Raw genomic sequence first — 17,951 nt, 5'->3', positions numbered from 1 at the left:
CTCAAGAGCTCAACCATATTAATACTATGGTTAGTATATTTGCATTCTCTCCCATTTCATCTATTTCCTTTATTCTATTGACAAAAATTCTTTTTAGGCAAAAGCATAAATATAACCAAAAAAAAACTTTTTAAAAGACACTTACTAATTCACTGCTATTACAAAGCATTCTAATATTAATGTTATATCAAAAGCGAAAGAAAAATATTTCTCAGGAATTTAATCAAGGCCCTGTAACATCATCTTTTATTTATAGTGTATAGCATTAAGTTTTCATTCTGTGAAACATAATGCCCAATTACAACTAAGCAATTTTTTACTCTTTTTAAATCATAGTTCTCTCACTAAGCCCAACAATTTAAAATGATTTTCATCACTATCTTTTAAAACATTTCCACTTGGCTTTAAGGTAACTTAACTAAAATATTGAGGAAATTGGTTTTCTTGCTCTTAAGGAATACTATCTATTCAGTGGAGGACGGGGAATGGGGACTGGTGAATGCAGAATGACCTCCCCACCCAATAAGAATTAAACTTGTCTTTCCCTGTTTTCAGGATCTACTTTAATAGTGCTATGTATTTGGGGTGTTCATCAGAAAACCCAAAGTTTAACTTTTCGCTGGCCCTCCCCACTTCCCCAGCCTCTCAGCCCAAGGAACCAGGACTTTACCAGACCAGAGAAAGAGAAGCTAGAGTACAGATACCAATCTGATGCTTGGGTCATTGAAGCACACCCACTTCTCCAGGATAAGTGAAAACATTCAGGACTGAAAAATTTTTCCAATTTCATAGAATCTCTCAGGCTTTGTGGAGAAGATACAGCTTGCACTAGGCCTTCAAGATTTTGCAGGCAGAAATGCGTAATGGGGCATTTCAAGCAGTGAGCTCTGCTTGTTCAAAGAAGGAAACAAGGCTCAAGGCATAGTGGCCAACAGGTAATCCAATAACAGGTGCTCTGCAGAGCATTGCTGGAAAATACTGTACAGGACATGGAGCAGAGAGGGGCTGAAATGGAATGTTTGAAATAGACCACCAAGGATGCTGAATGGTAGTATAAAGAATTTTTAGACTTTTGCTATGGAAAATAGGAAGCCACTGAAGGTTTCTAAACAGAGAAAGGATATGATTAAAGCTATGTTCCAGGAAAAGTAAAATGGCAACAGTGGAAACATTTGGAGGGGCTAAGATTAGTTATAGGGCTATTGAAATATGAAAGACCAGAGTTAGTAAGAATGAATAGAGAGGATATTAAAGGGAAGTGAGTTTAAATTCTATAAAATATGTCTAAAACTACTTAGTTTATTTTAGCATTAGAAACCAGAAATAGATGTAAGTTTCAGTTATATTTCCTTCATCCCTAAAAACATTTCAAATATTGTTCTAAAACCATTAAAGGACAATTCTAGACACAAGTGTTGTTTTACTTCTCTCTCCTCTCTCAGATCAATTAATCTTTTATAAGTCTACACACACACACACACACACACACACTCTCCCACGCACGTAGTTACTAGTTTAATTGGTCATGATATATAGTTTAGAGACACATAAATATTAATTACATTCTTATAAAAGATTATGTTAAGCAGTTTTCTATATTAAAGAGAAGACATAGTGTAGAGTTCGGTATACTTTTGAAATTTCTTAAAAATAAGCTAAAGTTGCTTACTTCAATCCAAGTAATTCTGCATAAATTTGAGAGAGAAAGCAACCTGGGTCTCACTTTCCTGATCTGATAGATGAGATGTTCTCCATGGTCCCTTTCAACTCTAAAATTGTCTGGTATACCAAATGATTTTTCTAAACCACACTTTAAAAACTAATAAAGTCTAACTAATGTGATTTCACTTTTCTAATAAAACATTTACTGAGTTCTTGTGAGAATTGCAGGGATTAATGAAAGGAAGCTAAATGGGATTCATTACTGATTAGTTGACTGCTTTACGCTTTTTCTTTATTTAACATAATAAAAGCATCTATTCAAGTCTGTCTAATCTTAATAAAATTACACATATATAAACTGATTTCTCCAAACTAATTAAGCAATGAAATAGTAAAAAAAAAAAAAAAGTGCACTGTTATATTTAACACTATTACCATATAATGTAGTTAAAAATTTTTTGTAACATTTCTCTAAAGACACTGAAGATGAAAGATGTTTCAAAAATTTGTGTTTTGACATAAATTAATGCCACGATATAAATTAATAGTTTAATCTTTCAAAATAATCAATTATTATTTCAGACCACTGGTCATACTTTATAGCCATACTCTAGAATATACAGATATATTGTTTGGATTTTTTTTTTTCCTTACAACAATCTAACACTAATGTGTACACAGATTTCCTGGAAATACATTTCTGGCCTTTTCAATAAATTTTCCGTTTGTCCTTTCATGTGAAAATCTTACCCCAAATTTTAGCATCAAGTTTTTAAGCAGGAAAACATCTTAGAAACATATGTACTATGAACTATATTCTGGAAAAGAATATAAAATAATTAAAAACAGTTTCATGCTGAGTTCCAGATTTTATCCTATATCTGAAAACAATGTAAACCTTCTAATTTTAGGCATAAGATTCTTAAATTGATATACTCCACATATATATATATATATTTCTGTTTGTTGATATAACTCCAAATAAAATAATGATTAAGTAATATAAACAATAGAAAATTAAAACATATGCCCATTACAAAAATTATTTTTTTAAAGAGGAAAACTCTCAGGTAAATATAAAAATTATTTTTTCAAAAGATTGTTATTCTTGCAAAAACTTGCAAAATTCAAAACTCTCTAAACTGGCAAAGACCAAATGCAACTTACAATGGTTACTCCAAAGTGCTCAATATTTTTTCTTACAGTACTCCATACAGAAAGCATTTATGTTTTTAAGATGTTTTCTTATTTTGAAATTTAATGTAAATTTTTCTTCTCTCTTCCCCTTTTACAACCAACCCCTTCTCATTTCTACCCCACTTCTGTTAAAAATGTCCATATGCAGACATAGAAGATGTGGACTGGTAAGAGAATATTAGAATTACTACATGAAGTTTTCTAACCCAGAATTTTAAATAACACAGTTTTGCATAAGATTTTGAGAACTGCTAGTGATCTATTTTTGCTTTACATAGTCTAGCCTTTTAAACTAGGAAATGTACATTTTTTACAATATTTAAATTTAAACAAAAGCAAATTATCAGGACTCAAAATAACTGAAGATTTAAAGAAAGGTTGTCCTGGAAACCAAATATTGGTGGGGTACTAACTGACATCCAAGGCAACTAGAGGAGAGAGAGAAAAAAAAAAATGAAGGCTTGGCATTCTCTGATCATCTCATTATTGTTCTAATGAGGAACTTTGCTCTGGGAATATCATCTCAGCTACTTTCACATCTTTTGTCCTACTCCCTTCATCTCCCTTTCAGTTCTTAATTAGGCCTTAAAGAGCTCACACTGCCCTTTCAACTGGCTACTGCTCCTGTTTAAACACTGTGCTTTCACAGACAGGTGTTGGCACTAGCATATAAGACGTACAAACTTAATTACAAAATACTATGTCCAGAGGGAGAAAAAATAACTTGGTGGATGGCTATTATTAGGAGAACTTAATGTAAATTACTTCAAACATCTTATAATCTTCAACATAAAAATTGTTCGAATGCTTTTCTTCAACCATTATCAGTACGAAGATGCGCTTCCTCCTCTTAATTGTATCTTGCAGTAAATTAACAACACCTAGTAATCCTTTAACTGTCATTTAGAATAGTTAGTATTCCAGAGAAAAATAATCACACATCAAGGATTCTTTTATCACCTTTAAATCCTTTAACGAAAACAATTTTCACATTTTATTTCTTTAAAGAATTCTAAGGATGCTTTTATAGCAATAAATTACAAGATTTGGAAAAGTACATTTACAAGCAATCGAAATTGTAATTAAGGTTACTTAATAAACAATAGCTACACATTAAATCGATTTTTTTGATGTTGCATTTTGTTTGAGATTAAGTAACCGCCTGATAGAATTCATTTTACTATCTGATCAAAGGCTGACTTCATATTTTCTCACATTTCTCGCCAGACTGCCATATTATAAAGACTTGAGAATTTATAAAACATCAAAACTTACGAATCATTTAAATAAAACAGCAAAACACAGTACAAAGTCCTGTGCTTCTGTAACAGTTTCCACAATCTTAAAGATAAACAACTGCATTTAGAATGGTTTAGAAAATAAACCCTAAACTCACCTTAGCTTCTTCTAGCCATGTCACATCCTAAAAAATAGTGATATGTGACAAGGGATTGCCTAAAAAAATTCTTACTATACATCTGGATCACACACATCAAGGACAGATGGTTGAAACAGCAACCACCAGTCCTTTGGAATAAAGGCTCTATTTCTGTTATTCAGTGAGAATTTAGTTTTCTACCAAGAACATTTGCCCATATTTTGGCAAAGTAATTTATTCTCTACGTTTAATATAGTTAGAATTGATTGCAGATGCAATGGAACTCTGAACAGAGATTAAATACTGGACTTCACATGCTACAATAAAGTTCAGATTATCTGAATAATCCTTGCAAAATACGTGAGTTGATTTAGGTGGTCGCTACCAATCCTGTTAACATATTTGGTTTTGTTCTGACGAGAAAGATAAGTGTCCTAAAGTATTTGTTCTTTCAAATACTTTCCTGGTTATCTGGCTCTCCTGCCAGGATGCTTTTCTATTGTTGAATGTTAACAAGCAGCTTTATTCTTTCTTCAATCCTTGTCCCAACAACAACAAAGTCTTTTCTACATGCTCTTATTTCATAACCACAAATTTGACCCTGACATACCGCTTGCATATTAATTTCAAAACAGTCTGTAAAGAAAATATGTATATTTTAAATTGGCTTCAATTACAACCAATTTTGCTTGAACTTTCATAGATCATACGAGTCACACCCTGTTGTATATTAAAGGCAAAGATTATATTTTACATTCTTTCTCCTAAAATTACTATGCTAAGCTACAATTCTTAGGTAAGTGAGGCAGAAGGCAAGAAGACAAAGGCATTTTTAGAAATGTGTGCCAGGGAAAAGACCGGCTTGTTCTTTGACAACCCTCTAACCCCTTCAGCAACTTACCGGGATTTTCCTGAGGTCTTCATTGCTTGTTGGACTCATACGAAAACTAATAAAACACAAACAAATGTTAAAAGTGTCATAACTCATGTGGGAGGAAACACAAAAATAGAAAAATTTTAACCAACATTGTAATACAAATTTCTAAAGCCCTACATTGTTCAGATGAGTGAAATTTAATCCAAGAAGTAGGAAAAAATCCAGTATTTCCCCAACATTCTTAAAGCATCATTACAATTTCAAACTTTGAAGGAAAACTTTTTAGTTATCAGAACTGAAGAATGAAATAGGAAGTTTCTAAACATCTTTAAACATAGCACTTTTATCCAGCACGATATTTTGTGAAACTAATTTGTGTGAGAGATTTTCCATTATATTTACACAAAGTCACTCACCTTAGGCCCTCTGATATAAAACTAGGGAGAATTAAGTAAATTTAGGTTGGAAAGATTATAGAATAAAAGAGTTAAAGCAATCTGTTTAAAAATGCCATAAGTGTTAGAAAACTCAGCTTTCAAACATTACCCTATCAATAAGAATAAATTCAGAATTGTGGGAAACATTTCTCTCGTTAATGTGATTTCTAAGTAGCTAGTCTTGAAAATTTAAATACTGAAACGAATCAAAACAACACAGATTTCTTCCATGCAGAGAAGAAAACATCACAGCTGAATGCTATAACTATTTTCTTCTTTGAAACATGTCCATTAGATGGGACTGCAACCAAAAGACGCTAAACTTCAAAGCCATCTGATGAGTAAATATTTCATCGGTGCTATTCAAGTTTAATTTTTACCCAGCACTTAAAGGTATTAGCCTTTAAAACTTTCACAAAGCATTAGTGTCCTAGGAACCTTTTTATTCCATACACAAAACAACAACTGTAAAATATGTATGTTTTCATTATCTGTCCCTTGCCAGTAAAATAACTGGAATCCTTTGAAGATTTAAGAAATTTACTTTTAAAACTTTTGATTGTGTGACAAAAAGTCTGGACACTGGATATAATGTTGGTAACGTATCTGTAATTATGTGTACAAATCCTATGTTCTAAGATGTACAGGGCACACATGTACAACCACCTCCAGAGAGTTTCCCATGTAACCAAGATTTCATTGGCTATGACTAAGATTTGAAGTACTAGCTTCCAGAAGTGATTGCTCACCTTTTCTAACTAGAACTCCTGAGGATAAATTTAGTATTTCAGCAGAGCTGGGTTGCATGTAGAGAGGGTGAAACATGTTTTAAAAACCTACAAAGCACCAGTTAAAGGCCTGTGTGGCTGGCACATTTTCCTAACATCTTTATGGTACTCTGCATGGTCCTGGACTCAAGTCACTATACCAGCAAAGCATCAAGAGCCCACAAAGGAGTGGCTTAAAAGGCAAAAACTAAATCCAAAAAGCATTCTCATACAGTCCACCTTAGCCTAGAGTGCCGTGGTAGCAGCTGCTAACACATGTGGTTTCCATCCTCTCTGATTTTCAATCCAAGGTAGCCAACAGGGGGTCCAGTGGGATTAATCTCTCCTACCCCATTATCTCACAGCATGTTTTCTAATAGGTCAAGAAACACATTCTGCTACATCTCCCATCTGACTGGGATATTCTAAAAAACAAAATGATTTACACTCAGGCCCAACAGCATACCAGGTGCTTGCAAGCAAAGTGGCTGGAGCCAGGTGGTGTGAATTCAAATCCGGTTTCTGCCCTGTGACCTTGAGCAAGTTACTTAACTTTGTGTCTTGGTTCCCTCATCTGTAAAATGGAGATGGCAACAGTATCTACCACATAAGACTCCTGTGAAGATTCAATGAGTTAACTACATGGAAAACACTTAGCACTGTGACTACCAGATAGAACATTATTTTATTTCATAAATAATTATTTCATAAACTTTTACACAGCACTTAATGTGTGCCAGACACTGTTCTAAGCACTTTACCAAAATTAACTCATTTAATCTTCATGATCCTTACGGTAGTCTTCCGGTCCAATATCTTCCACATCTTCATTTTAAAGGTAAGGAAACAAGCCACAGAGGGGTTAGGTAACTTGCGTGTGGTCATTCTGTTAGTAGCTGGTGGAGCTGTCTGGCTCTAGACTCGTCCTCCTATGATACACAGCCCTAGCCCCATTCCCTGTATATAGATTTACTTAGTGAGCACTGGCTGCACTGCAGAAGCCCTGAACATACAGGCCACATAGATGAATCAGAGAATAACAATATTGCATTTCGAGAAGGCACAGGGTAGAGATGTACTTGTGGGAGGTGGGGGAGAGCACTCTGGATAATTAAATTTTTAGACCTCATAGAGAAATGAAATGTTCTATCACAGCAATTAGTCAAGGAATGCCTAATTCATGGAAAAAGCAGGATTTAAAATGACATGAAGGATATGTTTGGCAGGCTAGACAAGGAGGGCTCTGCAAACATATGGCGTGGCCTGGGGCTGTCAGACAGTAGTGTCGCTGCAGGACACGGAGGAGACTGGCAGCGAGGCAGCAGGGTCGGCAGGAGCCCATAAAGGTTCTGATGATGTGTTCCTCAGGCCCAATCCGTGGAGCAGCAGGTAAGCTTTGGACAATGTAATCTTTTCTTGTAAATATTTAAACATTTTATATTTGGTGGCATAATCCATCCCATTGTATCCTTGAGATTGAACAGCATTACGACTATATAAATTTCAGTATATGTCTCAGGAAGAAATCACTGAACTAAGAAACAGAAATATCGGTATTATATTTATTGCAATAGGGGTTTTCAAGGAACAACATTTAGGACAAAGATTTTATCAAAATCACAAAACTAACAATATGTAGTAGCCAACCACAGCTTATAAAACTAAAATGCAACTCAATGGCTGCTCAAAAATGCCTGAGAATTCCTAAGAATGCTGAAAACGTCGCAACTCTAAGGGGAAGGGTTTGCAGTGCGGCAAGCCCAGCTACTTCCCATTCTACCTGAGTGATCTGAGCCACTCTCTCCAGCTCCCCACAGTGCAGATCTGAGTGAGAGGCTCTTGTACTGGGTATTGTCTGAAGTCTAAAGGCAGAAACCCTCCCTTGTGGTCTGCTTTATATTCACACACTGACGTGTCAAACACTTGACGAACTCAGTCATTCATGGCTGCCTTTTTTGATCTGTCCTTAAGGGGGAAAAAAGAGTTAACTGAACTGGATTGAATTAGCTTGGTGAAAAATAAAATGTCTCTATTTATTGAAGTGTGGCACCAATTTGTGATATCTTTCTCTTTGGACTGCCGTCCTCATGTCAGACAAGATATCGAATAATCCAGTCTGACTGCTCAGCCGAGCTGCTGACAGGTTAAGGAAAATGGTATTTTTAATCAGGTGCAAAATAAACCTAGACACACTCACATTTAAAAAGGAGTCTATGTAAAATGAAACTACAGAATTTAAACATTTTAAATTAGTATTTTAAAAGTTATTTTAAATAAATGACTTACTTTAACATTCTGAAGTTTTTACGCAAAAGCATCAATAGTTTTACTTTGTGATATTTCCAAATATTAAAGAATTTTCCCCAATAAACTCTAATTCTAAAATTTGAAATGTTTTCCAATATTTCTAGGAATCACTAGTATCTCTTCTACAATATCACTTGTTAATTTACCTCAAAGTTAAAATAAATAAGTAAAGAGATAAGAAGTAAATCAGTGAGGTCTTGAAACTGTCCTTTAATTTGGGCTATGGACTAATCTTCCATATATCGGCCAGAAAATAACTCAATCATTAGAGCAAAAAAACTGATCATCACAGTAATCACTATGGCATTTGGCAGTGATCAAAGTGGGTTTTTTTGTTTCTCTTTCTTAAACATATATATTCTTTTGGAACAAGAATACCTAAGGAGGAGAAACTGTTCAGAGTAAAAAGTGTACAGTGCTTGCAAAGATTAAAAAAAAAAAACCCTACATAAGAACAAAGATCTATTAAAACTGGTTAACGGTGCTTTTATAAGACAATGCAAACTAAATTCCTGGTTCTAGGATTTTAAATCGTTCAATGAGAAGTCACACAACAACAAGCTCTTTGGAGGGCATTTAAAAATAAGTATTTTTAAGTATTTTAGAGTATTATTACACCTTCCATAATATCTCTTTCCAAACCCCATTACTGCTGGAATTATAAAGCAAAGTCCATTTTGGCCTACACCTTGACTCATTTTGTATTTAAGAAGTGAATTCAAATTAAATGTGAAATCCAGGAGGTGTGCCACCTGGCTGGGAGGAGGGAAGAGGAGGAAGAGGGAAGGGGCAGGACAGGAGTAACTTTCTCAAACACCAGTCAACTCCTTATTGTGTATGGGAAATAAGTATAACTTCAAACTATCACAGAATAACTGACATTAACTATTTTCAAAGGAGTGTGTCCTACTGATCTTAACCGAGTGGGCTCTAGAGACTTGGGGCTTCACGGCTGGGCACGGTGGCTCATGCCTGTAATCACAGCACTTTGGGAGGCCGCGACGGGTGGATCACGAGGTCAGGAGATCGAGACCATCCTGGCTAACACGGTGAAACCCCTTCTCTACTAAAAATACAAAAAAAATGAGCCAGGAGTGGTGGCGGGTGCCTGTAGTCCCAGCTACTCGGGAGGCTGAGGCAAGAGAATGGCGTGAACCCGGGAGGCAGAGCTTGCAGTGAGCTGAGATCGCGCCACTGCACTCCAGCCTGGGGGACGGAGCGAGACTCTGCCTCAAAAAAAAAAAAAAAGAAAAAGAAAAAGAGAGAGAGAGAGACTTGGGGCTTCACTTTCATGACAAAGGTATATACTGAGAACTGTGATATAATATAATGTAACAAAAATCTTCAGTGAGTCTAAAAGGAGGAAAAGAGAAACACCCCATGTATTTCATCGATAATGAAGCATAGAATAACATCCTAAAAGCAACTGTATTTATTGGACTTTAACCATGGTAACTTTCTCAGCACTTTACATGTTAACTCACTTAATCCTTGTAACAATCCTATGACCTGAGTGCTCTATTTATCTTCATTTACAGATGAGGAAATGGGCACAGAGGTGGTAAGGCGCTTATCCAAGGTAACAGTTAGTAAGTGGCCAAGTTAGGATGCAAGAGAGGCAGCCCCACTCCACAGTCCAAACTCTTTAGTCATAAACTCTACTTCTTCCACAGAGCTGCTCTAAACTGTCAGTTCTACTGTGAGCTCACTGTTGGCTGGTTTCAGTGAGTCCAGGACAATTTCATGAGGCTTCTTCCAATCAAATGATTCAGAAAAGTCTTAGATTTAGTCTAAAAGAGACAGAATAATGGCTGAAATGCAACAGGTTTGGAAATAACTGTGCTCTTGATTTTCTTTTTGCCCCTCCTGCTCCACTCTGACCCTCCCTGCACCCCAGGACACTGACCTCTGGACAGTGTATCACCTGGGCTTGCCCACTGGCTTATTATGTTCTGCCACTGGGAGGCACCTCCAAGAGGTTGGAGCACTGACAGCATTGGAGGCAGCGTATTTACTCCCCTTCCCCGAGCCCCATCCCACCACTGCTCCCCTCCCTCCCTGCTGGGCTGCAGTAGCAGCTCTACCTACAGCCGCAGCTGCAGATAAGCACACAGTGCTGGTCCCTGGTGCTGTACTATTCCTTCTTGATGTCCTTAACCCTGCAGACACCTCTCCACTAAACTTTCCTCAGTTATTCATTTTGAGTGTGTCATTTGTTTCCTATTAGGTTCTTAACTGATACATGAATATAAAATAAATGCCATAAACCATTCACTTAATAATGTAAAATAATTAAGGACAAAGGTTTGTTCTATTTCTCTATTAAAAAGAAAGAAAGAAAGAAAGAACCAAAGAAAAATAATTACTCATGAATTACCTGTACTTGCCTTTTCCCTTCAATTTCTGGCTTATGCTCCATAACTACTTATTTTAACTTTTTTTTTTTTTCAAAATATGCATAGCCTCTTCTTACTTTGTAAATGATAATTTACTGCTAGCCTCCCCCCACCCACCCTGCCTACACATACACACACACACACAAACTCCTGGCCTTCGTGTAACAATATGCTTTCCCAATTCACAGAGCTAGAGTACTTGTGTTCAAAATTATTTTCCACTTAGGATTGCATTTTTAAAGATTCATTGCTCCTGCAGTATCTAAAATGGTATAATTACTTCAAGTGACTTGGATTTGAATAATACCACCTCATATTTACATTTTGCCTTACAATTTATAACACATTTTCACAAACTGAATTTCTCTGAACATGTTTCCAAAGGAACAGTAATCAATAAAATCTTATACCATAAAATCTCATACAATCAGAATCCCATCTGATCAATCTCACCTCTGACACTCCCTCTCTCCTAGAGACCTGCTGGTGCACTCCCACTATCATCCCAGTTGTCTCCTAATCCACCTGTGTTTACTCACCTCTCTCACCGGGACTCATTGACAGTCCGTTATCTCTTGGACATTCTACCATTTTTATTTTGCCAATCTCTAAACCCTACCAAGCAGCCCTTGCTGACTTTGTTACCTTGACTCACTCACATTCTTTAACCTGAAACACAACTCCCACCACCAATACTCATTGCTTCTTTGACGAAGGCCACCAACAAACTATTTTCACTAAAATCACCTCATTCTTTAACCTCTCAGCTCCATGTGATACCAAATGGCTGCTCCTTCTTTTTGAGACTCACTCTTCTTGCTATCTGGTAGCCTAACTTTTGTCCTATATTTCCAATCACTCCTTTTCCTTGTTATCTTCCTCTTCACCCTTAGGTGGGAAACACTGGATATTTCTTAAGGTTGTTTTCAGGCCTTTTCTGCTCTACCTTGAAGATTTCCTATTCTCCCGCCACCAACTACCATCCCTATATGGATGGAGGAGTAGTAAATCTCTTCAACCACCAATCTCTTTACCCTTTATAATATCATGCTTACAAATGTCTAATCAAAATCTTGAATTGAATATCCTACCTGTCCCTGAAAGACCAATCATGTCTTTTAGAACAGTTCTGTCTGGTTTTCTTCCTTCTCATACCACCAATCTCCTGCGCACTGAAGGTGAAGCCTCAGAGACACCCTTCACTCCAGTCTTCAGCTTACATGCCTCACAAATAAACTGCCATGTTCTCACCATTCAGCCTCTGCCACAGAACTCTCATCATTTACTCTCTGCTCATTTTTACTGCTACCTTTCTGACCATAAGACCAAACTGCCTTCTGTTGACACTACTGCAACAGCCTCTTCACAGTCTCTGCCCATCCCTCCTTGTCCAATCCAGCCTATGCATACTGAATATGGCATTCTCAAGCTGAAGTCTAACCTCATTATTCATCTGTCAAAAAACTTTTGACCTCCAACCTCCTCCTGAATAATGACAAAATTTCTTAGACTGGCTTTCAAAGTCCACTGGATTTTATCCAATTTACCTTTCCAGACTTATTGCCCATCCCCTAAAGCCAAGGAACAATCTACTTCACTGCTCTAAATTTCCTATTTAAGAAACAGAAATGCTACCATCTATTTCATAGAATTAAAAGAGGGTTAAAAGAAATGAGTATGAAAATGGTTTGTTTGACAAAGTGCTTTTCAAACATACGGTATAAAAGTTTGCTTCTGTGTATCTATCTTACCCCTGGATCCCCTCCCTTTCTACTGCAAGCCACTTAAAGGAAGGAACCATACCTCATTCCTCTTTTCATTCCTAGCATCTGACACAGTGCCAGCATGAAAGATTCCTAACAAAAGTATGCTGAATACATTAATAACCAGTACTTAATAAAAATGTGTAAAAACTGGGGTGAGTTGACTGAGTACATCTATGGTAGGGCAATATAAGTTCCATCAACAAGATAACAAGTCCCCAAAGAGTGGAAGAAATAATTTTCCTGAATAAGAAAGATTATTTGTATCTATACCTGATGATACATTAGTGGAGTGTTTTTCAGTTCTTTTTAAGATAGGAAGAATTATTCTCATATTTAAGTCAATAGGAATTAAAGCACATTTTCAAACTGAATCAGAATCAATTCAATTAGCCAGTTTATCCAGTATACCAACTACGTCTACCAGGATAGGTATTTGACACAATACAGATTAATTAGAGATTTTTCTGGTAAATCCTGAAAACATTTATTCCACAGAGGTTACATGTTGAAGTTTTTTTTTTTTAATGTTCTTTAATAATCCTCTTTCCAAAGCTCTAAAAAAGTTAAGTGCCCAAAGAGATTCCACTAGAGAGATTTCATTGGAATCTTCAGCACATTCCAATTACGTTTATTATACATGCAAATAAGCCTTAAGAGACAAGACGAAACTCAATATTTTTTCTTTCTTTTTAGAAAAAAGCAAAAAACTCAGTACCAAATCAAATTAATGATATTATAGATGAAAAGACTACATTCTGTCTCCTGGGACTAGGCATGTACATCAAAACCTGGATGACAAAATAGAACCTAATACATAAATGTCTATGGGGATTAACAGTAATTTACTTATAAATATTCTCATGGGGTATCTTTTATGAGCTCTCAGAGGCAAGACAATTCAAAATTGTGGTCAGTGACACCAAAGATCATGGACAGCAAATTCAGACCTAGCTGCTTTTCCATAATGAATAATAATGAATATGTTGTGGGTCAAAGTCCTAGAACTTGAGGATTTAAAGACATCAATGAAATTAAGGCTTGGTTTGACTATTATAATAGTCAATCAAATCTAACTTACACATTTCTCCTGGTAAAGAACAGAAATAGTGGCTCATGCCTGTAATTTCAGCACTCTGGGAGAAGGCAGGCGGATCACTTGAGGTCAGGAGTTCGAGACCAGCCTGGTCAACATGGTGAAACCCTGTCTCTACTAAAAAATACAAAACCTAGCCAGATGTGGTGGCATGTGCCTATAATCCCAGCTACTCAGGAGGCTGAGGCAGGAGGATTGCCTGAACCTGGGAGACGGAGGGTACAGTGAGCTGAGATCATGCCACTGCACTCCAGCCTGGGCAACAGAGTGAGACTCTGTCTTAAAAAAAAAAAAAAAAAAAAAGAATAGAATAGAAATAATTATTTCAAAGACAGTCAAACAACCGACAAATTTCAACATAAAGCCTATGGATTCCAAAAGTTCTCCATTCCTTTAAAACCAAGCTTCTCGCTCTTTTTTTCTCTTTAATATCCCTAATACATACGAATAAATCCAACAAGCATATAATTTCACATCTCAAGTTAAAAACTCAGATGAATTTTTGCATTTTACTAATATAATCATGTGTCTCCTGATATAAAATGAATATTTTCTCCCTAGATCTTTAGGAAATTTGTCACTTTGGGAAGCTGTGTTGTGTTTGGCCTGTTACCGAGTAGACCCTTGCCTGCCACCTGCTACGTATCCATTAATCATCATCATCGTGCGTGTGTGTGTGTGTGTAATCAAGTCCTGTTCATTTTAGCAGCAAGACAGTGGGCAGGAGTGATGACAACAAGGCATCCGCAGGGCCAAACCCAGCACAGGCTCTGCCTGTCTACGTGATCAAGACAGACCCAGTGGTCTTGATCAAGCTTTTCCTGCAAGGAGAGAGCGTAAGGATAATCTGGAGAGATGTGACTCTTCCATGAGGGTGCAAGCAAGGCATGCCTGGTCCCTGTGAACCAGGTGAAAAAAGACAGAAGGCCCACAACACCCTGGCCAAAAGCATCCCAAGCTGGCTCTGTGTGGGCCTATGACAAAGCTATGTTTTGGAGAAGTCACGGTGTCCTCTGGTTACCAGGAAGGCCTCAGGTGTTTAAGAACAGCCTGCAATGAAGCCCCTGGCCAGCAAGCACCCACTTTCCTAGCCCTGGCCATCTCTGCAGAGCCTTCTAGGAGGGACATCAAGGCAGCCAGACTTCCAGGGGCCCCCCAGTTGGGTGATGCAAGCCACAGGCTCCTACACTTGCTTCTTAGAAGCAACTGCTGGCGTGACTGGGGGATTTTCACTACTCTGTAACCCAGGCTGAGAAGCCCAGCCTTAATACATTCTTGGCAGTCAAGAGTTTGTTTCAGTGGGGCTATTAAATTATAAAATTTTTGCCAGAAAATAATATATTGTTTTGTGTAAAATACAATTTCCAGGGCCATCCCCCAACAGATGAAAACAATGATCTTATTAGAAACTGTATATTATCCTATACAACTTTCAGTCAGCTTTTAAAAATGTTTCTGCATGAAGAAAAAAATAAAACTATTCAAAGAACAGTTAAAACCGGTACCCGCTGATTTAAAGAGTGCACCTCTAATACACATTAATATCTGCAAATTTCTTATGCCACAATAATTTCACTATTGTCCTGCTTCTATAAGTTACATCATTAAAATGTTTCACTACAAAAAGTTTTTGTTCGGAATCTAAAATCACACTTAGAAATGCAGTTTTTCTGAGTTCACGTGCACCTCTTCCGATTCCGGCATTATTACATATATAACAGCAATGGCACTGTTCTCTGAGTTTTCCTAAAATAGTATTTTCATCACATCAGTCATATATGGAAAACTCTTCATACATTCTATAGAATTAGATGCAAATTCTTCATTCTGGTATGCTAAATTCACACTAATAAGGTCACATCTTCTCTACTACTTCTAACCCTTAATAGTTTTAGGCAGGCTAGGTCCCTGAGAACCACTTCATACATTCATTTTTACCTCTCTACCTTTTCTCATTTATCTTTACCTCTCTGTCTTCACAGATCTATCCTTCGAGACTTTTAGTTCTACCTTTTCTGTAATGCCTAGACTGCCTAACCCTACCTATCTAATCTATAATTTTTATCTCTATCAGCACTTACCAACTGTACCACCCAGGACAGTTATTTACAACTAGGACAATTAATTACACATTCTATATCTACCTGCTTATACTTTTAAAGACAGAGACTTTGCTTTGTGCATCCTTTGTATCACAGTATCAACATAACCCTCACAGAGAAAGAACAGCAATAATACCTATAACCAAGGAAAAGCAAAAATTTCCATCCCTTATCAAATTCAAAAATAAACATCTGAATCTTAGAATGTCACCCTAATATACACTGTCCGGTAGTCTAAAGATGGGAGGCACAAAGAATTGCCATTATTAGATCTTATCCATCTCTGTAAGTACAAGAGATATTATTCCATAAAATGACGTGATGACAGTCTAACAATATTTAACATTCAAATTTTGGTTATGTATTTTTTTCTGTTAAGTGAAGAATATTTATTTTTTAAAACCAGGATGACAAAACATTAAAAATACAATGAATATTATTTCTGATATATTAAAGAACCTTGAATTCAGAGACTACTAGAGTAGAATCTTATACTTTTGATGAAAAACAAAGAGGGCACCTCCTCTGACATAGAAATAAAAGAGCCAACCTCCGAATCTTGGTTGGAAGAGAGACACTAGTGCCTGTGTGAATTTCCTAAGGCAAGTGCCCTTTTCCCAAAGGGGACTGAAATGTTCTGAGGAGTTTTCAATAAGCAGCCTTTATCTTTCTTACTATCATAGTCTGAACTGCCTTCTTTAACAATCTAATTTGAGCTCAGCCATCTGAGTTTATGAAATTGTCACCATGCCTTAATGGAAAGCCACAGCTTAGATATCTACCCTGCAATATCCTTATTAGTACTATGAAAGAATTTCTGAACATAAGACTTTATATCAATATTTACCATAACAGCTTTGCCTTATAAATTTTCTACTTAATACAGAGAACACTTTTACTTAATTTCAATGTGGTTTTAGTTTTATCTCACCAAAGATTATTGCTGAACATATGTCTTGAAAGATACTAGAAAAACTATCAAGTTTATTACTTCCTGCCAAATGTATGTCCTTTATCAGTTGGTGAAAACCAGAGGCTTCTAAATTCTACTTTTATTTAAGTTTTTTTTTAAGTTGAGAAGATATTATTGCTTGGAAAAAAATTCCACCTAATTTATTTAAAGCGATTGTTAAGTATTCTCTAGATGCTGTATATTAAGATCCCAGCAAGGACTATTGTTTCTGGATGCACCGTGTGTAAAACACTACCCTCAGCACTTTTTATACAAGACATTATTTAATCTGTCCTACACCAAGGTTATTATCTCCATTTTACAGTTGGAAAAAAGAGGTGTAGAGAGGTTAAGTAAGGCCACACGGCTAACAGAGACTCAAACGCAGACCTGACTCCTAAATCTGAACTCTTAATACTTATCCTATACTCCCTTCAGAATATCCTATTATTAGTATTTCAATGTTTTCATGTTATACTGTAAAACCTTTCACTGAAAGAAGTGAATCAAATGTACTTTCTGAGTCAAATATTAAATTATGTTCAGTGTGATTTTCATTTTTAATTATCTGCAGCATTTAATTTCTTTGAAGATAAAAAGTCTCTATGAAACAAATGCATTGTATACTTCTAGTAAACAAAATATGTGATTAACTGGAACACCCCCATTCCCATACCAGGCTCTGTAACAAAGAGTTCATTATACTTCATGCAGAACTGCTGCTGCAGCGCACACACTAATTGGCTCCTTGGTAGCCTAAAGTAGCAAACATACTTCCTCAGGAACCTACCAGTCAGGGAATGACATAGAATATAGCTCCATGACTCCAACTAGAAAAGAAATGGTAAAATTACTAAGCTGTTAATAAACAGCTAATGATATAATAGTATTTAGTCAATTTTTATAAATTGTCCCTTCAAAACTTATCTAATAATTTTCAAAAAGAGCTTTATTGCCATTTACTAAAACAGAGTTGTCTATCTACTCATGCCCCAAATTACAAAATGATGTTCCATG

At 36.3% G+C, this 17,951-nt stretch overlaps 1 protein-coding gene across 5 annotated transcripts in view; it reads right to left on the bottom strand.

Moving 5' to 3' along the window:
• The window catches only part of RAB11FIP2 (RAB11 family interacting protein 2), a 108,410-nt gene that overhangs the window by 71,449 nt on the left and 19,010 nt on the right, over positions 1 to 17,951 (bottom strand). For all 5 annotated transcript variants that reach the window (XM_055247734.2, XM_055247743.2, XM_063625215.1 and 2 more), the window contains one exon: positions 5,139 to 5,184. In XM_055247734.2, coding sequence (XP_055103709.1) covers positions 5,139 to 5,184 — 46 coding nt within the window. The remainder of the gene's footprint in view (positions 1 to 5,138; positions 5,185 to 17,951) is intronic.

Source organism: Symphalangus syndactylus, chromosome 2 (genome assembly GCF_028878055.3).
Source record: "Symphalangus syndactylus isolate Jambi chromosome 2, NHGRI_mSymSyn1-v2.1_pri, whole genome shotgun sequence".
In the NCBI taxonomy this organism is placed as follows: Eukaryota; Metazoa; Chordata; class Mammalia; order Primates; family Hylobatidae; genus Symphalangus; species Symphalangus syndactylus.
The sequence above is the reverse complement of the archived record's forward strand: the minus strand, read 5'-3'. Positions and strand labels throughout refer to the sequence as shown.